The 26620-nt window shown below is 39.2% G+C and overlaps 1 protein-coding gene across 8 annotated transcripts in view; it reads left to right on the forward strand.

Annotated features, from left to right (window-relative positions):
- The window catches only part of RBMS3 (RNA binding motif single stranded interacting protein 3), a 716964-nt gene that overhangs the window by 670553 nt on the left and 19791 nt on the right, over positions 1-26620 (forward strand). For 4 of the 8 annotated variants that reach the window (XM_030764126.2, XM_030764121.2, XM_022553835.3 and 1 more), the window contains 2 exons: positions 18795-18875; positions 21627-21758. In XM_030764126.2, the coding sequence (XP_030619986.1) occupies positions 18795-18875; positions 21627-21758 (213 nt within the window). Of the gene's footprint in view, positions 1-18794; positions 18876-21626; positions 21759-26620 lie in introns of those variants that run through there. The other 4 variants (XM_030764120.2, XM_089918953.1, XM_089918952.1 and 1 more) reach the window with 1 other exon arrangement.

Below are 26620 nucleotides of genomic sequence, written 5' to 3' on the forward strand. Positions count from 1 at the left end.
GCCTGCATTTTCTCTAAAAGGTCTAAAAGTTTGGACATTCTCCCCCAGAAAGTTACTGTAATTAACGGTCATCCATTGCAGGCTTAGCGCAGCATCCATCTGATGGCTTTTGCAGATCCAAGTCTTCACCCACCCTCATCCATTCTCTCTATAGCCACCAGAGCCATCTTTCTACCACACATATGACTGGCCTCCCATCCTTCCACAACCTTCCAAACATCAGCCTCAGTCCTTAGCCCATGTACACAGCCCTTCCTGAGCCTGGCGCCTGCTGCTGCAGACTCACCTCTTACTCCTCCTGTGCTCCAGGCAGAGGGCACTCCTCTCAGCTCCCAGGATGGGCCAAGCCACCAGGGTCTTCATATAAGTGAGAGTATGGTAGCTATGAGCAGTCCCTCTGGCTAGAATGCTGTTTCCTCCATGCTTCAACCTGATGCTTTCTCAGCAGGGATCTGTAGCTGGTTTTGCAGGGCTTGTCTCGATGTTTCCTTCTCCTTAGAAGTCTCCCTCATCCTTCCATCTTGTCCTAGAGTTGCCCATTTTTCTTATTCCCTCAGATCCCTGGGAATATCTCCATCATAAAATTTAATGCACTAAATCATCGTTTTCTGCTAAATTACCTTTCTTTCTCTCTAGAGTCAAGACTGTAAACTCCTTTAGAGCAGGGACTACTTCTATTTACCTTATTTCTCTGTGACCCAGTAGTATCGGGGTAGGTGTTTAACAAATATTTGTTTATTGAATAAATAATACCTACTTGTAAGAATGCTGAATGGCAAGAAACACATTGTGTATAATCCTAACCTTAACTTCAAAAGATGAAAATAGCAAGAGGAAAACAGATTCTGAACTCCCAAGAAGTTAGAGAAAAAGTGAAAGGATTTGGAGAAAGCAGAATTACTGAGAGGAGCTTTATATGAAATAATTTAAAATATTGGTGGAAATCTACAATGTGTCTGTTAGAACTATAACTACGCTTTATCACTGCCACTTATCTGGAAGGTTTCATTTTTGTTAATTGTTTTCCCTAGATAGTCATCACATTTATTTATCTTACCAACATCATTATAATGGATTCCCCAGTCACCTTCTGAAAGTACTTTTATACCCTTTTCATTGTCCAGGTCTCTCATATGGACACCACTGCAAACATACTGGTCTCAGTGACGTAGCATTTTTGCCTCATTTGTGTGTGTGTGTCATTTCTTAAATCAATTCTTCAGTGGCGTGTGTCATGCCTTTTGCAGATTTTCTGGAAGACACGCATCCAAGTGCCCCACCATCGTTGTGAATGGCAATCAGGACAAGTAACGGCCTTTAGCTTATTTTCATTAATGAAATGGAAACGCGCCATACCCAATCCATTAGTGACGCACTATTATACTGAGAGCTTACTGAAAAAAGGCAGCCAGCCAGTGGACGTAAGGCTGTTTTCCCTTAAGTAGGATTTTCAACCAGGATCAGACAAGGCACCCTTTCATCTAGCAGGAAAGTTTGTGCTCTCCTCCCCTTCCTCTTTCTCATTTTGTTTTGTCCCAGTTTGTCCTGACAGCCCATAAGGAATTTAACTGTTTTCTAAATGACACTGAAAATTCTTGCAGATTAACTGTTTCATAAAGAAAAAAAAAATCAATTCGTCTTTTGAAAACCTTTCTGTTTGATTGTTTCTGTCTGTGGATTTTAGCTTCCTGAATTTCTTACTCTCAAAGAGATGCTTTCCCCTTGATTTTTTTTTCATTATAAAACTGGATATAAATATAAAATATGTAGCCATTTTGTTTTTTTAAAAATTATTATTATCATTCTTTTAGCAGTCATGTAGTAAAACCCCCCTGTTATTTTCATTCCTTTAGAAAATTGTTTGATTGATGGCCTTGAACTCAGCTAGTTCAGGCCACAGTTGAGGGTTTTTTAATCCCCTAAACTCAATTGAATTATTTTGCCCTTTGCTGATACTTTATAAGGTGTCTGCTTGCTTTAAAGTTTACACCCCTGACATTCGTACTTATCACCCAAGCCACTTAGACTTCAAGTTTATTGGAAGGGCTAATTCCACACGATGCTAAAGTGCACACGTGTGTATACAGTCCAGTTCCTAAAATACCTTTCCTTAGGAATCTCACGAAGAGTGGAATGCAACCACTCAGCCAGAGCAAAGGACATCAGCCTCACGGGCCTTTTGCTACAATTGCTAAGTTATGTGTTACAAAGATCAGTATTGAAGCATGTGATATAACCGATGCATTGAAGCCTGGGGAAGGGCAGTGGGTGACCTTCTTCATCTCTTCCGCACCGCAATCCACTCCCAGGGACAGAATGAGAAGACGAGAGAACCTTAGAAATACAATTCCCAGGCCCCACACCAGACATACTGAATCCAAAACTGGCCATGGACCCAGCACTATCGTCTTTAACAGCCCTCCAGGTGGTTCTGAGGCACAATCAAGTTTGAGAACCACAGTTGCCAGCCAAGGAGCCAATCACAGGCATGCGTGTGAATGGGGGAAGGAAAAAACACTTAAGACAATGGAGGATTAAAGTTATGATCGAATAAAAGTAGAAATGCTTATTATCCTCTATTATTCCAACTTTTTCCTTCCTTCCAGAATTCCATCATATATTGTTGTTGTCTTGTATGATTTCCTTCCTTCTGCTTGATGTGTTTTTAAAGACCAACAGAACTGGACTTAGGTTGGAATCTGAGTAGAGCGGGTCCTTGGGGAGAAAGAGATGAATCCCTAGTTGCATTTACGCTCTACACTCAAAACTATCAGGGTTCATGGCCTGTAATGATATATTTAAGAACTCGCGGGACAAAGAAACCGTGTGAACTGGCACATGGGTGTAGTGTATGTATTCACTAGGGCACGGTTATTTCCCAGGAGATACTTTTAGGATTATTAAGACCCCAAACCAGAATGGGAGCTCAATCCTATCTCTTAATGTGGAGGGGAGGGAACCAACATTGTTTACAAACATAACAGCAGTAATTCCTGGGTGTGAAGTGCTTATGGTCTTCTTTTCCCCTTTCTATTATATTCATACTCATACTTCATACTTCAGGAAGGTCTTCCTAATGTCAAGAGTTTTCATTCCATTTTTAAAAGGACCAAGGACATATATATTATAATAAGAGTCTTGGTCCTTTTAAAGAACTCATGGCAGCCCATGAGTTCAGGGAAGGACTCATATATTGTCAACAAGCATCTTCTTCCCCAGCACATTCCTTTGAGCCTCTAGTAATTAGGACAGTAACTAAACTGGTCTTTTTTATTTTCCACTGGTATGAAATACAGCTAAGAGGATTACTCCATACTTGGATATTAAAGCTCTTTTTGTAACTGGCAGCATTATTCACTGTTTGTATTTCTAAGATACATAAAACTAGAAACAAAGCTTTCAACTGAGCCCCTAATTTCACACCCAAGTTGACCTTGGTTGTCTACAGACTCACTGTGACTTATGGCTAATGAGGACAGTTGTGCTTTTCTCTCCTCCTCTTCACCCTGCCCCCAACCCTTTGCCAGTGCCTGCAGAATCCTGGGTAGAATTGGGAAGAAATTTTATTGGGCATATATTTACTTACCCCCAGCACCTTTCACAATTGTTTTCAGTTCCTTTGGGGATATATATATTTTTCTGTTTTATTTTCCTTTTCTTAATGCAAGATCCTCCAAGGAAGAATGATAGAAGTTCAGAGTATGTAACATAAATCTATCACTTATACTTAATTAATCTTTTGATCATTTATGTGAATTATAGATTTCCTTGGGGAACATATTTAAGCATAATTTTCCAAACAGCCCTTAGGGTAGCAGATTTAAATTTTGTAGCATATTGGAATTGCCAGGTGAGCATTAAATATTAATGCCCAGGCCACACTCCAGGCCAATTAAATCAGGTTCTCTGTAGGTGGGCCCCAGGCATCAGCATTTTCTTCAAATGGCTCAGGTGATTCCAATGTAAAGCCAACGTTGAGAACCAGGGTCCTAGAGACTGTGCCTCCATCTCATGAGATGTTACTGTATTTAAAAAATTAAAAGTGCTGAGGTCCAGCACTTTTGGGAAGTATAACAAACTGCATTTTTCTTCTTAAGATGCTTGTAGGTTCACAATAAATATTTGCAAACTAAAGATGGAGAAGTACTTCAGGGGAAAAAAACAGTGGATATAAAGAAGGAAGGAGGAAAAAGAGAGAAAGGAAACCTCATCTGCAAGAAAAATGAAAATACCTGCTTAGCTTGGTTTATTCCTTCATTTTTCAAATTTTTTGACTCAGAGTAAACAAGACTGTGGAACAGCTGTAAAAAATTCCTTGAAAGAGCCTTCCATGGAATATTATTTGGAAGATACTGAATAAAAGAAATCCAGTGCAAAGTCTTTTCTTGCAGTGCTCACTAAAAACCTGCAGATATCCAGATTTGTTTCACCCTCATGAGGTATTTGTATTTAAAGTAACTTACTGAGGTTAGCATACAAGTTCAGAATTTACACAAGGTGTCTGAGGATACTTGGGTCACAGGCAGTAAACAAGATTTAGTTGAGGAAAGTCAATCTCCCCCAAATCCACAGAACAAACAAGTTCGATGAATGGTACCTGGAGAGATCCCACATGTAGTAAACACTGGAAAAGTTTGGGAAATCCAATCAGGTAAGAAAATGGAGTGATAAGATAGCAGAAATATGCCAGGATACCTGAGATCTAGTACTTGGTGGCCCATTCAGGGTCAATACAAATAAAGTGATAGTTTGGGACTATTCCAGATCCCTACACTCCATTTGATATTCTCTTCTCCTAGGCTTTTCTAAAAACCTCAGAACTTTATACCCCTGGGGCCTGTCCCATCAACTCTAATTCTATAGTTTCTCCTTCCCTTCATCAAAACTAGCCTCAGTCTCTTTCTCAGGATCCTCCCAGCTCCTTCTTGAGGGCCAGTTATATGGTAAAATACCAGTTTCTGACTGAGTTAACATTTAATCCCAGGGTGGAATTTTAGGCACTGTGGTAGATTGTTTCCATTTTAGTTGCAGGGCCGTTGCAGAATGATGGTGGGCATTCTCCATATGAGTTTCCTCAGAAATCTCAAAAAATTCTGCTAATTAGTGTCTCCTAATTAGGAAAAGTTTTTGAGATGCTGTAAATAGTAATGAAAAATATTTAAAGTAATTAGGCAAATTGGATTCGGATAAACATTTGAAAGGCAGAGCCAACTCTCAAATGTCAGAGAAGGCTCTGTAAGCAGTTGAGTTTTATTGACAGAATAAGAGGACCAAATGCCTAGTAGGCAAGGTAACAGAGGCCTGTGCTACCCCTGACCCGCTGTTCTGGGCAGTTCTATCAGAGCTGATGATGTTGTGTATTTTTTAAACTCATTTTCTCATTTGCCTAATTTCCCCTTTCAAATTCATATGACCTCCTCAACCACAAGGTATAATTAAACACTCAGCTCAAAAAGATTTAATTTAAAAATAAATGTATTGATTCATGTACCTGAAAAGCCATAGAGAGAACTGGCTCAAATGATATCTCTAAAGACCTGTTTTCTTTCTACTAAGCTGTGTATCATCTTCACAGCCTCACGTCTGATGAACCCAGCCTACCCGTTCCTCCCCGTCATTGTCAAGGTAGCAATGATGCCCTTACATGCTCACACTTACATGCCAAAGGAAGAGAAAAGGCAATTTCTAGAAGTTTCTACACATACAAAAGAATATTTTCCTCTCCCAGAATTCCTAATAAACATCTTCTCTAGTTTCATTGGTTCTGCGAGGGTTATTTTCATCCATTTCTGGACAGGGGATCAGGGTATACTAACTGTAGAGTCAGTCACATTCTAATTATGTGATTGGGGAAGGGGGGGGTGCATAAGAATTCCCAAAGGAAATACAGGTTACATTGGAAAGGGAAAATGGATTTTGAGTGGTTGAAAGTAACTGGTCACTGTACCTGCCCTCTTATTCTTCCTGCCCTGCTGTCTAGAATCTACACTTACTATAGACTTGGATTTTTCACTTTTGATCTAGGGTCATGGTTTAGTCATTGATCCCTCTTTTTAAGTTTCTTGTCTTGTTTTATAAATATCCTTTAGATAAGAATTAAGGATATTTTTTAGTAAATTAAAATCCATGTTTTTTTTTTTTTTTGCGGTACGCGGGCCTCTCACTGTTGTGGCCTCTCCCGTTGCGTAGCACAGGCTCCGAACACACAGGCTCAGCGGCCATGGCTCACGGGCCCAGCCGCTTTGCGGCACGTGGGATCTTCCCGGACCGAGGCACGAACCCGTGTCCCCTGCATCGGCAGGTGGACTCTCAACCACTGCGCCACCAGGGAAGCCCTAAATCCATGTATTTTTATTTTCTATAAGAGTGCCTGAAATTCATCAAGGAGGAGATTGGTTTATATCTGCCACTATAAGACTCATAACACCTTTTTTTTTTTTTTTTTTTTTGCGGTACGCGGGCCTCTCACTGTTGTGGTCTCTCCCGTTGCGGACCACAGGCTCCGGACGCGCAGGCTCAGCAGCCATGGCTCATGGGCCCAGCCGCTCCGCGGCACGTGGGATCCTCCCGGACCGGGGCACGAACCCGCATCCCCTGCATCAGCAGGCGGACTCTCAACCACTGTGCCACCAGGGAAGCCCTCATAACACCTTTTTATTACATTCCCTTTTTTTTTTAATAAATGTATTTATTTATTTATTTTTGGCTGTGTTGGGTCTTTGCTGCTGCACACAGGTCCCCTCTAGTTGCGGTGAGCAGGGGCCACTCTCGGTTGTGGTGCGCGGGCTTCTCATCGCAGCAGCCTGTCCTGCCCTGGAGTACGGGCTCCAGGTGCGTGGGCTCAGCAGTTGTGCGTCACGGGCCCCGCCACTCCGTGGCATGCGGGATGCCCCCGGACCAGGGCCCAAACTCGCATACCCCTGCCCCTGCATGGGCAGGCGGACTCCCAACCATTGCGCCACCAGGGAAGCCCCATTCCTTTTTTTTAAAATATTCTTTCCCATTACAGTTTATCATAGGATATTGAACATATTGATAGTTCTCTGTGCCGTATCAGTAGGGCTCTGCTAACCCCAACCTCCCACTCCATTCCTCCCCCAACGCCCCCCACCCCCGCCCTTGGCAACCACAAGTCTGTTCTCTATGTCTGTGTGTCTGTTTCGTAGATAGGTTCACTTGTGTCATATTTTAGATTCCACATAGAAGTGATATCATATGGTATTTATCTTTCTCTTTCTGACTTCACTTTGTATGCTAATCTCTAGTTGTATCCATGTTACTGCAAATGGCATTATTTCCTTCTTTCCATTGTATATACATACCACATCTTCTTTATCCATTCATCTGTTGATGGACATTAGGTTGTTTCCATGTCTTGGCTGTTGTAAATAGTGCTGCTACGAACATATGTGTGCATGTATCTTTTTGAATTATAGTTTTGTACAGACATATGCCCAGGAGTGGGATTGTTGGATCATATGGTAGTTCTATTTTTAGTTTTCTGAGGAACCTTCTCACTGTTTTCCACAGTGGCTGCACCAACTTACATTCCCACCAACAGTGTAGGAGGGTTCCCTTTTCTCCACACCCTCTCCAGCATTTCTTATTTGTACACTTTTTAATGATGGCCATTCTGACTGGTGTGAGGTGGTACCTCACTGTAGTTTTGATTTTCATTTCCCTAACAATTAGCAATGTTGAGCATCTTTTCATGTGCCTAATCTGTATGTCTTCTTTGGAGAAATAAGACTCATAACATCTTAAACATAGTTGGCTTTCATAAATATTTTTTAATGACATGTGGGAAACACAGTGCCTTGGTCATGAGAAAGAAAAACAGGACCTAAACTCCAGAAAAATCTATAGTTAACATTCTAGGAAAACAGTGTCCATAGTAGCCTGTGAGTTTGTGAAGGAGTGTTCCCAGGCCCTAAACAGAAGCTAACGTCTCCTGGGATATAGAAATCAAGGTCAGATGGTAGGACCAGGCCAAGGAAGATACGGAAATGAAATTAAGAATAGTCTGTATCTATACTGATTTTTCTGTTTGACCCTTACTGCCTAACTTCTTCTATACCACCACCCTAAAAAGTGCACTTCTGGTCTTCCTGTTCATATTTTTTAATAACCGTTGCTTTTATTTCTTTTTGGAACTGCTTCTTAGATGGTTCTCTCAATGATCCAACCCTTTATTTATTTCTCCAGTAGATAGAAAATACTAAGATTTGGGGCAACTTTTCAGTCTTTTTGAGTCAACTGTATCCAAGTCTATCTTCTCTGTTTAAGAATGTAACCCAGATGTCACTGGATCCTGAAATACTATGAAACCAGATAAGATTGTCTGGAACCCCCAATTCCATGCCCTTTAGAAGTCCAAGGCTTTCTGAATTATATATTTACGTTTTTGAGACCATATAGTCACCTGTGTCTGCTCTGTCTACTCCACACTGATTCAGATGTAAAATTCACCCTCTTTCCAGTTTTCCCCCCAAAATCCTACTCAGAATAACATTAGGGAAGGCTTGAGTCATGTTCAGTAATGGACATGTAATGGACATGTAAGCAATTTCAGACTGAATATAAAGATTCATCCCTGTGCTTAAAATGCCCTTCAGCGACCCCCTGCCCCACCATGGGATTCCGCCAGCCCTTCCCCTCCACGTGCTCCTGGCCACCTCTCTCCTCCCACTTTCCTCTAGCTCCTCCGGGCTTCCTCCCTCTCCCTCTTTCTCAGAAACACAAGTTCCCTCCATTTACAACTATCTCTTCATGTATGTTAAGTGTCTGTCACCCATGCCTTAGGAGACTCTGTTGATACCAAGTGTCTTATCAATGTAATTTCCAAGAGAAAGAAATGAACATTTCCTGCCTAAGCTGATTTCTGATCCTGCCAAACTATGAAGATAATGACATTTCCATCTTGTCATAATAATAAAATCAATAAAAATAAAACCAGGGGCTTCCCTGGTGGCGCAGTGGTTGAGAGTCCGCCTGCCGGTGCAGGGGACGTGGGTTCGTGCCCCGGTCCGGGAAGATCCCACATGCCGCAGAGCGGCTGGGCCCGTGAGCCATGGCCGCTGAGCCTGCGCGTCCGGAGCCTGTGCTCCGCAACGGGAGAGGCCACAACAGTGAGAGGCCCGTGTACCGCAATCAATCAATCAATCAATCAATCAATAAAACCAATAGTAATGACTGTTCCTATTAGGTTGTTAGTATATACCCAGCTCTATGCTAAGAGCCTTGTATGCATTATTTGACTAATATGTCTCAAAAAAAAAGCTTTCGAGTATGAATATTTGACTCCATTTTACAACGCACTAAGAGATTTATAGCTACAAATTGAGATTTTTCTTAACCATCATGCTAAACAACTCAAGTAAACTGCGAGCAGGTGGACTGGGGTAAAGCTGAACATATGTGAGATGGTGCAGTTCACGGTGATTCTTAAGACCTCAATGGGAGTGGGTTGAAATTTACCCCAAGGTGATGTCCTTTGTCTGTCCATTGTTTGACAGCTGTTATCAAACAAGTTTTTCTTCAATTTTTGTGGCAAAAAGTGGAATCTGGACTCTGGTACCAGAAGGTCTCTTTCCTGCTGGTCCTCCTATCCCTTACCCTTAACTCTTTACTTTGAACACATCCTTGGAGGCAAGAATGGTAATATCTGTAGCTCAGCAGAAACTCCTCTATTATGCTTTTGTGTTGCCAAAGTTATATATGCTCACATGGATAGGGTAATATTGTTCCAATCTGGGTTTTTTCCCCCTAAATATGTACAGTTCCTAGAATTACTTTTCTCAAATAGCTTTATGCTCTACTTTTGCAGTTTTCAACTTGTTGTTGCTTTATATTATTTTTTCCTCCTTATTTAGAACATTACCCCATCTTCCCTGCTTCTCCTCACTTCCTTCTTATCTTCACTTGTTCCCCACCCGTCTTAGATCAATCTCTAATGTGAATATTCTATCTAGTCGAGTAGGTCAGGTTGCACACCTGAAAGTCTCTTGACTCAAAACCAAACGCACACAAAAACTATATGTTTGTTGACTCTTGTAGAGACTGAACTTTGTTTTAAAGGACAATTTAAAGGGCACCCTCAACATTTCCTCTTGTTGACTTTCATTGTCTACTCTAGTTCACTGGAATGGCTAGAATTTATGAAGAGTGGGTCTGAGATGGTTGAGAGGAAATCTTGTGTGTGGAAATGGAATTTACTGTGTGTATGTCAGCCTGAATGAGTGCTTTTTCAGTTTGTCTGAAGTGTCCTCACCTAGTCCAATTTAATGCTTTAGTCACAGACTTAAGTAGAAAACAACAAAGCTTTGAGGCACATGGAGGACTTGTCTATCTTCTTGACAAAATCCCTCCATTCTTTCATTTCCAAAACGGAGAAGAAAACTCCGTTTCCTAGAGGAAAGATCAAGCGAGCCTTGAGAGGCTGAGGGTGTTAGTTGTTGGCCTGTGTGTTCATGTAAGTTTCTGAAAGTGCTATCCAGGTAATAGGTCAGTCAGGTCATTTGTTAAAGTGATTTTTTCTTCTTGAAGCTTGCAAATTTAGAGGCAGATTTAAGTAAACATTGATTTGACCTCAACAGCCTCTCTCATCTGAAGAGGTCATTACTTTACAGAGACTCTTAATTCTTTGCAATAATAATAAGCAAAAATAATAGAGAATGTTAAGAAACAAAAAGGATGGTATAAACAGACAGGAAATTTAAATACAACAAGGGAAGACTAACAAGAAAGTAATAATACAGTAGACCAACTTAATCTGTTCCTGGATACTGTGTAAATGTAAAATTGGCAATAATGAATAATATATAAAATTAAATAGCTTTATATATGTCAGACAATAAAGGAGAAAGGAACTACCCAGGACATCCAGTGGGTTGGTAATGAAATCTGTTTTTTCTGGGCTCTATCAGGTCCTATTGCCTAACCCATGCTTTAAGACTGTAGTTTATGTGTACTTAGTATTTGGCACATACTAGGGGCTCAATACAGTTTTACTGAATGTTGCTAATTATTGGAATTTTACAGTAGAGCACCGTCACCTCTCAGTTTCCTTAATTTCTCACTTCTGGTGATCTTTTCTCTTTATGCCTTCCATTTCTTTTTCTTGTCTTAGTGCACTGCCTAGAATCTCTAAACAATGTTAGAAGAGATGATACTGAACATCTTTATCTTATTCCAAAATTCAAATAGAAAGCATTCACTGTGTCACCATTAACTGTGAGGTTAGCTGTAAATTTTTTGTTTACAGACTTCTATTCCTAGTTTCCATCTACTCCTAGTGTGCCAAGACATTTCCTCATATGCAGACGTTAGATTTTATAAAAGTTATTTTAAGTCATTACAATGATCATATAATTTTCTTTATGGTGAATTTTGTTGATTGACTTTCAAATATTAAACCTACCTTGCAATCCTGAAATAAATTCTACTTGAACATTATATATATTATATATATTATTATATATTTATATATATTATTATATATATATATTATATATATATATATATCTCACTGAGTTGATAAATTTTATTTCCTACACTATTTAGGAAGCTTTTATAAATATTCATGAAAGACATTGGGCTGTAGTTTTTGTAGTTTTCTCTTCTCGTAATGTCCCTTTCAAATTTTGATATAAAGAATATGCTACTTCATAAGATGAGTTGAGAAGTGTTCCTTCTTTAGTACTCTCTGGAAGAATGTATACAAGATTGCTATTATTTACTCCTTAAATGTTTGGAAAATTCACCAGAGAAGCCAGTTGAAGCTGAAGATTTTATTTTGGGAAGGTTTTGGATTCTGAATTTATTTTTTTTAGTAAATATAGACTATGCAGATTTTTTTTTTTTTTTTTTTTTTTTTTTTTTGCAGTACGCAGGCCTCTCACTGTCATGGCCTCTCCTGTTGCGGAGCACAGGCTCCGGATGCGCGGGCTCAGCAGCCATGGCTCACAGGCCCAGCCACTTTGCGGCACGTGGGATCTTCCCGGACCAGGGCACGAACCCGTGTCCCCTGCATCGGCAGGCGAGCTCTCAACCACTGTGCCACCAAGGAAGCCCTATGCAGATTTTTTATCTCTTTTTGCATCCATTTTACTAAATTTTGCTGTTCAGCAAATTTGTGTATTTTATCTAAGTTGTCAAATGTATTGACATAATTTTACTCATAATATTCTTTTACTATCTTTTCGACTTACCTCCCCTCTCTACTAAGCCCAAGGAGTCTTTAATTCCTGCTACTCCACTGTGAATATGCTTTCATAGTTGCCTCCATTCTAATTCCTAGTTTTATCTGACTTACTTTTATCTCCTGAGTGGTCTTACTTTTATCTCCTGAGTGGTCTTTGTGGTTCATGGAATCTCTCTTATCTTTCTCTGTATTTCATGTCACCCATCACAGAAAAATTGAGGAGAGGGTAGGAAGGAATTCATGATATCTATATGGAGTTGTTTCAAGTTCAAATTTTAAGACATAGTTTCTTTTTTTATTATTATTATTATTTATTGGCTGTGTTGGGTCTTCGTTGCTGTGTGCAGGCTTTCTCTAGTTGCGGTGAGTGGGGGCTACTCTTTGTTGCAGTGCACGGGCTTCTCATTGTCGTGGCTTCTCTTGCTGCAGAGCACGGGCTCTAGGTGTGTAGGCTTCAGTAGCTGTGGCACGTGTGCTCAGTAGTTGTGGCTTGCGGGCTCTAGGGCTCAGGCTCAGTAGTTGTGGCACACGGGCTTAGTTGCTCCACGGCATGTGGGATCTTCCTGGGCCAGGGCACGAACCTGTGTCCCTTGCATTGGTAGGCAGATTCTTAAGCACTGCACCACCAGGGAAGCCCTAGACATAGATTCTTAATCAGCTAAATTTCCATAGTATTATCTTTTATTTTTATTGCTACCACGTGATCTGTGCACATGCTCAAACTTAATGGGCTTTGGTTTTTTCCCATACATTCGTGAAAATTGCTTTTTCTGCACAGTTGAAGGCTTCCATAGACTGTGATCCCGTGGGAATGACAACTTCTCCCTATATTGCAGTGGGTGAGGTTTTGTAAATTTCCAGTCTAAGATCAACCTCCAAGATTCTTCTTTGTTCCTCTCTTTGCTGTTCCTCTCTTTCCTCAGCAACAAATAGGCCTCAACCCCGAATACAATGACGACAATCTGTATTTTTTGTTTAACAGTTTAATGCACACCTCTCTGAGCTATGTTTAGCACTATTCTGGTGAGCTGTATAAGATAACATAGGCTACATACTCCTAAAAATTCTGGGCTCCCGTTTCTATCAAGCCTACTAACTGGTCTTCTTCCCTTTTCAGGTGCTTTTACTCTAGTAGGTGAAGTCTATGCTGCTATCTATATTCACATCTACCTACACTTTAGGGATAATTATTTCATCACTCACAGATGTCTACTTTGATATTTCTGCATTAGTACCTTAAAAAGTAAATAGGCTATAAATTAGCACTAACATAAAACATAATGAAAGCCTACACTATTACTGTTATGGGGGTACCCACCTACTCTCCAGCATTTCATTGGCAGGAGTGGAAGAATATAGGAAGAACTGAGCAGTAGAGGTCCAAGTAGAAGTTCAGCCCTAGTGCCCTAGTGGGGGCACTCTTTCCTTTCAACGAGACCCTCTTCAGCTCTATTCTTCTCTATGGATGGTCTCTCATCCACTGAGTGACATGAAGACTTAGAAGGCATTCTTAGAATTATACTCCAGGCAGCTGTTACTACTTAGCCAATGTAAACATGTGAAATGATACTAATTTGCCACCCCAAGTACACCAACCTCTCCCTAGCTCTGAGATGACAGAATTTTGCAAATCCAAGAAATATAATCCTCAAAACCCCAGAATACCTCTACCTAAGGTAACTCTGTGGCCTCCTCCTGAGCCGCTTACCAGATACTGATGAATCATAATTCAGGTTGTTCCCTATACCCACAAGCTTCCTTTATGAAAGGAAACTTTGTATTAGATGGAACTCATAGTAATCCACACTGCATGCTATTAACATCATCCAGCACAATTTCTGCTTTCTCTGCTCAACTTCCTTTCCTATATCCTTCTCAGTGACTTTCTGGGTTTGATAGGACCTGGACAACTACTCTTGCTGAAATTTGTTAAACCGATTTTTGAATGTTATAGCAAGGACTAGACGCACCAATTTAAAACCTACGTAGTATAACAATAACTCCAAATGAACAAGTTTGATCAATTATTTTATTTTACGAAATTCCAAGAATTGAAATGTGGGGATTTCCTTGCCACTCCTTTGCTCTACAGATAAATAAAAGGAAAAGTTTGCTCAAGGGAAATATATAAAACGTTTTTTATTTGTTTTGCTTTGGTGGGGGAAGAGAAAGTAAATCAGGAGCTAAAAATTTGGAGTTTTCACTTTCTGTTTCTTCAGAAATAATCAATGAGTCCACAGTAACAGAAACAGTTTGTTCTAAATTAAATAGACAAAAACACAATTCCTCTCCAACTTCACCATTTTTTTTTCTCTCTTCATGTAACTGTCTTGGTGATGCAGTGTCTAGACTTCTTGGAAGAAGTGATGGCGTCTGGAATTTATTCTGTGGGTTTGAAAATGGCTATTTGCGTCTCCTACATACTTCTATGTGAAAATCCAGTGCTTTCAGAATATGTAAAAATCATTGAATTGTTTACCAAAAAAGAAAACTTATCCATGAATATCACAACTTTAAGCTGCCACCAACGGGAAAATATTATATGGATTTATCCATTTTATCTACATCATCTTATTGTAATATGGGTCCCATCAGCCATTATATCCCCCCACAATGCAAAATAATGTGTACTCATGAAAGAATTATGGAAGACATTTTCTAGCTTTTGAGAAAAACCAGTAAAATAAATTAGCCTAAAGGATAGAAATCCATTCTTGTTTTGGTTTCAATAAGTAATTCACAGAAATTTATCAACTCAAAGGGCAGATTTTTTTTATATCACAGGTCCTTCTTTAGGTTTTTGTCATTTATTAGCTGGATGAAACGAAAGCAGTCTTAGGCACTGAGATCTAAACCATGTTTGTACAGCCTGCATTGTTAAGTCTGACTGTAGTTTATCTTTGCTCTTAAGGAAATCATACTGTATGCTTAGAGAAAGTTCAGAGTTATTTGTCACCAATTACCTAAAGCTGAGAGTTGATCTTACACATAGCTGTAGCCATTTCCTGTAAGTTCTTGTGCGTTATTTTACAAGGCTGTCACTTCTTGAGGCTTTACCCTAGAAAATATATGTCTACCACAGAAAAGTTTCATTGCAAACGTTTATCGAGAGATAATAGCCTTACGGGGTATAAAACTCCATAGCATTGACTTGTTTAAAATAAGCCTATCCCTAATTTTGAAACAACATTCTCCAGCTCTATTAGATTTTCTGTGACACCAAAAAAAAGAAGAGCAGCCAGAAGGGCTTTTTTTTTTTTAATTAAAAAATACACATACACAACACATTGAACTGAGCTGATCTCATTTATACTATAAAATCTCTATTAGTTCTGAAGAGTAGCATAAAATTAAATTATAAAATAAGTTAAGCACAAGGGGTAGCCTTTCTAGAAGAAAATGAGGTATTCTGAGTAGTGAAAATTTTTAAATCTATGGAAATTAAATGACAATAAAATGTTTAAACCAAGGCACTATTATCCTATATTTAATTGAAACTCCAATTTTAAAGTCTATTATTTTTTAAAAAGTTGATATTATTCTGCATGGTAATGATCATAAAAGCTCTTAGGACCTTAGTTATTTTATTTCAAGGGTACTGAAGTAGACTGAAAAGTGGGCTGAATCTTGTGTCAACAGAACTGGAGTTATTCCAGTATATCTCAGTTTCTCAGTCTGTAAAATGGGTGAGCCATACTGCCTAACTCACAGCATTGTTCTGAAGAGATAACTCAGAATTTATGCTATAAGCAGTTCAGTTTGGGCCACTTGCACAACTTCATTGAATGCCACAGAAGGTATGAAGATTTACTGATTTTACTGAACAGGACACAGATGGGGTTTTGAATAACTCAGAGTCATTTCAAGAAGCTTTAGCTAAGAATGACACAAAATGCTTTTCATTAACTACACTGCTTGAGAACTCTAGTTTGACAGGAGAGGTCTAAAACTGAGGTGGATTCTCATGAGAAGTCGTGAACGGTGCGACGTGTGGCCCCAGCCCACGTCCCTAAATCTAGTTCACAGAAAGGTCTCCTTAGCGATGCAGACCATGGAGCAGGGGTGGGTCGAGCCGTGTCCAGTGACATTGTCTTATGTCGAGGAAGGACACGCACGCTCACTGATGACAATTGCAAAGTTTGGAATTACTAACTCAGGAATAGAAAATACTCAGATCAGTGAGGGAGCATCCTTTTACTGGTGTATTATACACCTTGAAAAACCATGACCAAAGGGGAGAACGTGAGCCACAAGAGCATTAACTCTGTTGGTGAAAACACATTCCCACTTGCTACAGATCTACTAGGACTTTTGATATTCAATTAAAGAAACCTTTTTCAAAGTATATTCTTGAGAGTACTAGTTTTAAGCAAAATCAGTAGGTGCTACCAAAAACAGTTTTAGAAACACTGATTTTAAATCTCCTTTAAATAGGCTTCTGTAAAACCTGATTTCTCAGAGTTTTAAAATTCTATCTCTATAGCAAAGAGGATACATTGTGCAGCATTGCTCTGGAACACAGAAAGCTTTTTTCTCAGTTGAGCTAACATTTTAAAAAAATACATTGTAGGGAATACTAAATTAAGGGATGTTTAAAACCTGTATGACCTGTCTGAAATGGCCAAGAAACTGTTATCTCCAATATACTTTCTAGAGCAATTTTGTTGGCAAAGCAGACACCTGCCACGGGTACTAGATATGAAATAATATTTGCTGAAATGTGACTCCAGAGTTCTGTACTTATTTGAAAAATTGATAGCAGTTGGATACCTGAATAATCATTGTCTGCTTAAGGACACAGGGTAATGATGAGCAGGGGGGGGCTAAAGTATTTGTTTAAAGGTTATACAAACACTTTATAGGGGTGGGGAAATTGATATCTATAGAGAACTCAGAATTATTGACAGCTAAGAGGCATACAAGATTTGTAATTGGAAATGGAAGGCTTTCTTCTTGTGTCCTTTTATTCAGCCATTGAACAATTATTTACTAGGTACCAGGCATTGTGTGGAGTGTTGGAAGATGCAGAGACATGTAACACTTGGTCCATGCCTTTAGAGAGATGAGAGTCTGTACAATTTTAATAGAAGAGTGATGAACACTCTGGGAACACAGAGGATGGGGCACAGAAACCTCTGCTAATTTTCAATTATGAAGCTAAGTTAGTAATATCCCCAATCCTTGCAAACAACTGCCCTTGGTACACATTACAAGGCTGTTTTTGTACACATAGGAATTGCACACAGTTGTTATCAGCAGTAACACATGGATTACAGGCAGCGGTTTGGTTTGTTTGATTTAGTGTTGTTTCACTAAGCCTGTCTCTGTTTTTAGCAAATAGATGTAGTAAGACAGTGCTTAGTTTAGGATGGAGAAGCACTTATCCCAGAGTTGCTTTATTGCTATATTTCTCTATGAATAGTAAACAACAACATCTGATGAATCAATCTCCATTCAGATATTTCCCTCGATTCAGAATTATCATGCCTCTTGGATACTGAAAGTACCGATCAATGCACAACATTGTAATTTAGGTTTTGCATATTTATGCATGGCCTTAATACATGAACTCAGCAAATTTAGAAGAATAAAGAATCATGGGCTTGTAGTTTTCCATAAAATGTGTTCCTCTAAAGCTTTGTGTATTGAGAAACCTTGTTTTCATTAGATGGTTCTGGTTCTGAAATTTTGTGATGTTCAAGTTTAGAAACTCAGAAATACAGTTGATTTCATAGACGATTCCATTCTCAAAGAGTAGAACTTTGACTTTTCAGGGGGTATGTGTATTACAAATAGGAATATGGGTCATGCTTATGCTGGTGGGCATATAATTTTTCTGGGGCTTCCATTTTTCGTTGCCAAAATACATGTTATCCCCAACACATATTTTACTGACTACTACAATGTAGTGAAGAATGATTGGACTGTTGTATTGTTCATCTGGATGAAGAAAATTTGGAGAATTAAAGGAGTGGAAAAGGAAATACAGTGAAATGAACATGGAATAGGGGGAAGGAAGAAAAGCAACTTCAACATTATCTGGAACACTCTATTTCCTTCATATATAAAAAAGTGATCAAATGACAAAAATGATAACATTTACCTATTCTGATTGTTGCTAGATAAGTATTTCTTACATTATTCCTCTCTTTTACGTTAGTTAGAAAAGAAATTATTATCCACAATATAATGATTCATTCATTCAACAAATAATCTGTTGAGAGCCTACTATGTGCTAGCAATAAAATGGAGAAAAAAACAGACATCATCCCTGCCCTCCTGGCATTTGTGTTTTAGATGTGAAAGTGAAATGTTTGGGAGCTGATGTAGAATATTCAAAAGGACAAAATGAGGGGATGGGGTGAATTAACTTTTACTGACATCGGGGAGGTGGGCTGCTGTTGGTACTGAATCAGTAAGCGATGACTATTCTATGCTGATAGGAACTGCAATATTTTTGGTCAAAGTAAAGTTTAAGTTTCATCATGCATTGGTTGGGGGGGCCACACATCGAAAGCAGTCTTGTGTGATATCACTTTTCTCATTGGTTGCACGCCCAAGTTCACCTGCATTTTTCTTTGATTCCCTCTAGTATATGACTGCCGCCGCTCCTATGCAAGGGACCTACATTCCCCAGTACACGCCTGTGCCTCCGACAGCTGTTTCCATTGAAGTAAGTCTGTCTCTTCTTACAGAACAAGGTTAGGGCAGATAAATCTCAGCCACATGCACTGGGGTCCACCATAACCCCCAAAATCCTTACTTGTGATTTTTGTGCTACTTGAAAATTTGAAGTTGCAAACTCACTCTGTGAAAGTACGTACTTTACTTGAACATACCTGTGTTTTGCTTTGCATATGACATAAGCAAAATTCGGTATCCCGGTCTGAGAGGAGTGCCATTTTTATGTTTAGAGAAAAGATCAGAGATCAAATAACTACCTCATCAAATGTTAGCCACAAACACTCAGAAAGAGGAAGGCAAACATGTGCAGCTATTTGAATGAGCTAGTTCTCTGATGCCTTGTTTCTCCAGTAGTGGTCCCTAGACCAGCGTTATCAGTATCACCTGAGAGCCTGTTAGCAATGCAGATTTTCAGACCTCACCCAGATCTACTGAATCAGAGTTTGCATTTTAACACGATCCCTTAAGGATCAAGGTGCACATTAAAAGTTGAGAGGGACTGGATTAGAGAACTGGTTGTCAAACTTTTCTGCATATCAAAATTATTTTAAAACTTAATACTTTAAAAAATTGTGATGCCTAGGTCCTATTGCCAGAGAGTCTGATGGGGTCTAGGGTGTGGACTGGATACCAGGATTTTTAAAAGATGCTAGGTGATTCTAATGTGTACCAAAGATGAAGAACCACTGCTCTTGCCAGTGAACCTTGACAGGACTGTGGCATCCTACAGACAAGAGAGAAAAACTTCTACCACTCATATTCCTGTGGATACTGTGAAAGATAAAGTCGTATTTTCCTTACTAGAAGCTTTGTCCCTTCCTTCTCTGAAGGGCTGAATCCATTTCCTCTACACATTATTTTACTGGACAGAGCCAGCAAGATACATAGGAAAGGAGTGGGGCATAGGGCTCTGCGGATGGTGGTAAGACACTTAGAGGTGTATACTTCTCTCTGGTTCTAACCATTATTGTTTCTTGCCCCCCCCCCCTTCCCCTTCTCCTGATGCACATTTGCCATTATGGTCACAGTGCATTTCTTCCATCAGTTGGGACTCCTCTGGAGTTCACGCCATTGCTACTCCATGAGTTGGCCAACCAACTCATGTTGGTACCACTCATTGTGGGAGACCACCATGACTCTTCCAACCTCTGGAGCCACAGAGATTGGGTGAGATCTTTACAGACCAAATTAGATCTTTTGAAATGTTTGTTTGTTTGCTTGTTTTTAGTGTGTGACAAATATTTGCTCGTACCAGGGTTTGGGAAGCACAGACATTTAAGAGGACAGTGTCCTGTCACTTAGGAAACCAAGGAGGTCCAATTTTTAAATCTTTTATGTGTTCCAGACCTATGGTTCCCAAGGAATGTTTCAGTATTAAAGAAGTTTTAACTGGCTTTTCAGAATTTCAAGAATATGTGATTAAAATGTATGTTCTTTGCTATATTTAGCTATCAAAACCCATCTAGGCCATAAGAAAATTATGAATCTAGACATTGTAGGTGACTTTAAGCATAAATCTCTGCCACATATCCGCATTTCTCTATCTCTGGACCAAATGTGTGTGCTTATCTACAGAATCTGAGCTATTTGAGGACTATAAAATAAGGAGACACATTTGACGGTGTTGCTTAGTGGGAACAGTCTAATTATAGTTAAATCTGGGATTTAAAAAGAAATATTTCACTAAGAATTATATAAGTATACCCTGATATATTGCCTTGAATTTGTGCTTATAAAGGAAAGCACTGATTCATTTTCTATGTAAAAACACGCATTGAAAATTCACCAGTATCCACACAAATCAGTGTGGGTGGGAGGTTCATCAAAATGCATAACATCAAATAGTATATTAGGAAAAAAAAAAAAGATTGAATTCATAAAGGGAGAATTTTCAGATTCTGAGGAACAATTTCAGGGAGCTTTTGTTAGGGATAGGGAGTTGACCAAAAACCTATATCCCTGCAGAAGCCCAAGGCTATAATATAAGTAAAACCAGGAGAATGTATTCAGATAGATTCCCTCCTTAGGACTACTAACTACCAAACCTCTCTCGGAACCAAACACATTCTGAATGATGACCAACTCAAGAAATCCATTCTTGTTGGCAAAAGCCATTCAAATGGTAAGGGGAGGAGCAAATCAAAATTAAGGATGCTTGTTTCTTTCTTTCTTTTTCTGAAACTTCTAAATGAATTCCAGTTCACATCAAGGAAAATGAAAATAAATAAATAAAACAAATCAAATTGCTTAAGGGAGACCCTGCTTAACAGTGTCCTTTAAAAGAATTCCAAACTTGGATGTAGATTTTTATGAAGGTCAAAGTCCATTGTTTTGCCAGATCATAGAGACAGGGTAGACTACTTTATTCCCAGGAAAATGCTCAAATATACACGTTTTTATAGGAATTCTGCGTGAATTTTTTGATTAAGGAATCATTATTTAGTGTGGCTGTATGCAACCATGATTTAAAAGTTCTAACTATGGGCAAAATGCTTTCCTCATCATTTGACTGCTACAGGGTCTTCTGATGGCAAGGCTTCTTGGCGACACATTGAGGTAGATTCCTCAGCCCTTATCCAAATGTACTCTGTGGTTTTTCTTTGGGTTCTTGCTGTGGCTTTATATAGCTGAGTGCAGCTCTGCTCAAGCCATACGGAAGATGGGTATGCCCTACAGTCCATCTGCAAGAAGCCCTTTTGCTAAAGCCAATAAGACTTTTGTGTTCTTATTGCCTCCATAGGGTGTTGTTGCTGATACCTCTCCCCAGACAGTGGCACCTTCATCCCAGGACACAAGTGGTCAGCAGCAGCAGATAGCAGTGGACACATCCAACGAGCATGCATCCGCATATTCTTACCAACAGTCTAAGTAAGTTCAAGCCATACTAAACTGTTTCCCTCCAGGTCAGCCATCTGGACATTATTCTCTTATGTGGCATCTGCTATCTTTTGCTGCAGTACAGACCATCCCTAACTTAGTGACAAACATATATTTAGTTCATTATTCTGTGGGTTGGAATTTGGGTTGACCTCAGGTGAATGGTTCTTCTGATATTGACTGGACTTGCTTGAGCATCTGGGCATAGCTCCTGGGCATCTTCACAGTTCTGCTTCTGGGTGTTAGTTGTCTGATAGTTGAGTGATGGACACCAATGAGCCATGTATTCCTGACCCTCTAGCAGGCTTATTCCCATGGAAGTCTCAGAATTCAGAGAACAGCAAGAGAGGATGCCCAAATGACCAGCATTTTTTGAATTCTGTTTATGACTCATTTGCTATTGTCCCATAGGTCAAACGCAAGTCATGTGACCAAGCCCAGAGTTAATGTAGGAATTCACTACCAAAAGGCTTGGATACAGAGAGGGGCACCATAGACATTGTTACCAAAAAAAATTCTACCACACATATTTTTTGAAAACCTCCAATGTTCACACTTGAAACTGGATAGTGTGTCTGCATTTTGGTCTCAGTGACGTCATTCTTAAATGAAGACAGTAACACTCCCCTGGCAAGGGTGCTTCAAACTCACCCAGTAAAACAGTTTATGAAAAAGAGTATTGTTAAATATAAAACAACATGGAGTACAGTCTTATTGAGGAATTAAGTGGCAAAGCAAAAATCAGGGAGTCAGAATTACTACTGAAAAATCCTTAAATCACTGAGAGAGCAAAGTTCAGTTAGCTTTGTGTTGAGTAATTATGGAGATTAAAATTTGAAAGGTTTTGATTGAAACCAAAGGAATTAACAAAAGTTCAGTCTATATACAGATGTCTTGTCAGGCTAACTATTTTACTTTATAGGTAACAGTCAAAGCCCTGCTGAATAGAAAATTCCCAAAAGACTCTTCCTGTTTGCAGAGTGCTGTTCCATTTCTTGATCATCAGTTTTCTTTCATCTCAATACACATTTAGAGATTTGTTTGTTGTTGAAAGATTAATAATGGTAATGGAGTCTTCAGTATGTGCTTTAACTTCTAAAGTCAGTCCTCCAAATTAAATATGCTAGAACATGACTTAACCTTACAAATACAAGGTATTATTATTACTATTATTATCATTACTACTACTACTACTACTATTATCATTATTACTATTAAACAATAACTTTCAGGAAATATCTGTAGTGAATAAGGCATTTTTGTTTTTTATTTGTAAGTTTTTTAATTTTTATTTTATATTGGAGTTTAGTTGATTAAAAATGTTGTGTTAGTTTCAGGTGTACAGCAAAATGATTCACTTATACATATACATGTATCTATTCTTTTTTCAAATTCTTTTCCATTTAGGTTATTACAGAATATTGAGCAGAGTTCCCTGTGCTATACAGTAGGTCCTTGTTTGTTACCTATTTTGAATATAATAGTGTGTATATGTCAATCCCAAACCCCCAATTTAGCCCTGCCCCCCCCCCACTTTTCCCCTTTGGTAACCATAGGTTTGTTTCCTAAGTCTGTGAGTCTGTTTCTGTTTTGTAAATAAGTTCATTTGTATCATTTTTTTAGATTCCACATATAAGCCGTGTCATATGATATTTGTCTTTCTCTGTCTTACTTCACTTAGTATGATAATCTCCAGGTCCATCCATGTTGCTGCAACTGGTATTATTTCATTCTCTTTAATGGCTGAGTAATATTCTGTTGTATATATGTACATCATCTTCTTTAATCATTCATCTGTTTATGGACATTTAGGTTGCTTCCACATCTTGGCTATTGGAAATAGTGCTGCAACGCACACTGGGGTGCGTGTATCATTTTGAACCATCATTTTCTCCAGATATATGCTCAGGACTGGGATTGCTGGATCATATGGTAGCACTATTGGTTTTTTAAGGAACCTCCATATTGCTTTCCATAGTGGCTTTAGCAATTTACATTCCCACCAACAGTGTAGGAGGGTTCCCTTTTTCTCCACATCCTCTCCAGCATTTATTGTTAGTAGACTTTTGATGATGGCCATTCTGACTGGTGTGAGGTCATATCTCATTGTAGTTTTGATTTGCTAATAATTAGTGATGTTGAGCATCTTTTCTTCTTTGAAGAAACATGTATTTAGGTCTTCTGCACATTTTTCGATTGGGTTTTTTTTTATATTGAGTTGCATGAGCTGTTTACATATTTTGTAGATAAATCCCTTGTCAGTTGCATCATTTGCAAATATTTTCTCCCATTGTGTGGACTGTCTTTTCATTTTGTTTATGGTTTCCTTTGCTGTGCAAAAGCTTTTGAGTTTAATTGGGTCCCATTTGCTTATATTTGTTTTTATTTCCATTACTCTAGGAGACAGATCAGAAAAGATATTGCTGCAATTTATGTCAGAGAGTGTTCTTCCTATGTTTTCCTCTAAGAGTTTTATAGTATACAGTCTTATATTTGGGTCTTTAATCAATTTTGAATTTATTTTTGTATATGGTGTTAAAGAATGTTCTATTTTATTCTTTTACATATAGCTGTCCAGTTTCCCCAGCACCAGTTACTGAAGAGACTGTCTTTTCTCCATTGTATAGTCTTGCTTCCTTTGTTGTAGATTGACCATAGCTGCCTGGGTTTCTCTATTTCTCTTTTTGTGCCAGTACCATACTGTTTTGATGACTTGTAGCTTTGTATTGATAGCATAGTCTGAAGCCAGGGAGGCTGATTCCTCCAGCTCCATTTTTCTTTCTCAAGATTGCTTTGGCTATTCAAAGTCTTTTGTGTCATACAAATTTTAAGATTTTTTTTGTTCTACTTCTGTAAAAAATGCCATTGATAGTTTGATAAGGATTTCATTGAATCTCTAGATTGCCTTGGGTAGTATAGTCATTTTGACAATATTGATTCTTCCAGTCCAAGAACATGGTATATCTTTCCATCTGTTTGTGTCATCTTTGATTTCTTTCATCAGCATCTTATAGTTTATTGAGTACAGGTCTTTTGCCTCCTTAGTTAAGTTTATTCCTAGGTATTTTATTCTTTAGGGTGTGATGGTAAATGGAATTGTTTCCTTAATTTCTCTTTCTGATCTTTTATTGTTAATGTATAGGAATGCAACAGATTTCTGTGTATCCTTTTAGCTTTTGCTTGTCTGTAATGCTTTGGATTTCTCCATTGATTCTGAACAAGAGCCTTGCTGGGTAGAATATTCTTGGTTGTAGGTATTTCCCTTTCATAATTGTAAATATATAATGCCACTCCCTTTTGGCCTGCAGAGTTTCTGATGAAAAATCAGCTGATAGCCTTATGAGGATTCCTTTTTATGTTATTTGTTGTTTTCCCTTGTTGCTTTTAATAATTTTTCTTTGTATTTAATTTTTGTTAGTTTGATTACTATGTGTCTCGGTGTGTTCCTCCTTGGGTTTATCCTGTATCAGGATCCTGTACCCTGCATTTCCTGGACTTGGGTGACTGTTTCCTTTCCTGTGTTGGGGAAATTTTCAGCTATAATACCTTCAAATATTTTCTCAGGCCCTTTCCCTTTTTCTTCTTCTGTGAATGTTGGTGCATTTAACATTGTCCCAGAGGTCTCTGTAACTTTCATCATTGCTTTTCATTCTTTTTTCTTCTTTTAAATAAATAAATAAATTTATTTATTTATTTATTTTTGGCTGCATTGGGTCTTCGTTGCTCTGTGCGACCTTTCTCTAGTTGCAGAGAGTGGGGGCTACTGTTCGTCGCAGTGCACGGGCTTCTCATTGTCGTGGCTTCTCTTGTTGCAGAGCATGGGCTCTAGGCATGCAGGCTCAGTAGTTGTGGCTCACAGGCTCTAGAGCACAGGCTCAGTAGTTGTGGTGCACGGGCTTAGTTGCTCTGTGGCATGTGGGATCTTCCCAGACCAGGGCTCGAACCCGTGTTCCCTGCATTGGCAGGTGGATTCTTAACCACTACACCATGAGGGAAGTCCCCTTTTTTTTTTTTCTTTATTCTGTTCTGTGGCATTGATTTCCACCACTCTGTCTTCCAGCTCACTTATCTGTTCTTCTGCCTCAGTTATTCTGCTATTAATTCCTTCTAGTATATTTTTCATTTCAGTTATTATGTTGTTCATCTGTTTGTTTTTTTCTTTGTTCTTTAAATCTTCTATCTCTGTTGAAAATTTTTTGCATCTTCTTGGTCTATACCTCCATTCTTCTTCTGAGGTTTTGGATCATTTACTATCATTACTCTGAATACTTTTTTCAGGGAGATTGCCTATCTCCTCTTCATTTAGTTGTTCTTGTGGGTTCTTCTCTTGTTCCTTTGTTTGCAACATATTTCTGTGTCATCTCATTTGTCTAACTGTTTGTGTATGTGGTCTCCTTCCCACAGGCTGCAGGATCATAGTTCCTCTTGCTTCTGGTGTCTGCCCCCTGGTGGGTGAGGCTGGTCCAGGGGCTTATGTAGCCATCCTGGTGGGAGGGGACTGGTGCCTGCCCTCAGGTGGGTAGAGCTGGCACTTGTCCCTCTGGTGGGCAGAGCCGTGTCAAGGGCTGTGTTTTGAGGTGGCTGTGAGCTCAGTACGTCTTTAGTCAGCCTGTCTTCTGATGGGTGGGGCTGTATTCCTATCTTGTTGGTTGTTTGGCCTGAGGATTTACAGCACTGGAGCCTGCAGGCCATTGGGTGAAGCCAGGTCTTTGTGGCATAATGGGGACTTCCCAGAGAGCTCATGCTGATCAGTATTACCTGGGACCTCTGCTACTGGTGCTCCCACAGTGAGCTACAGCTGACCTGGCCTCCCCAGAAGACCCTCCAAGACCCCTAGGTAGGTCTATCCCAGGTTCC

Source organism: Delphinapterus leucas, chromosome 10, assembly GCF_059928025.1.
Source record: "Delphinapterus leucas isolate spDelLeu-1000000601 "Yukka" chromosome 10, BTC_Dleu_Yukka2, whole genome shotgun sequence".
Lineage (NCBI taxonomy): Eukaryota > Metazoa > Chordata > Mammalia > Artiodactyla > Monodontidae > Delphinapterus > Delphinapterus leucas.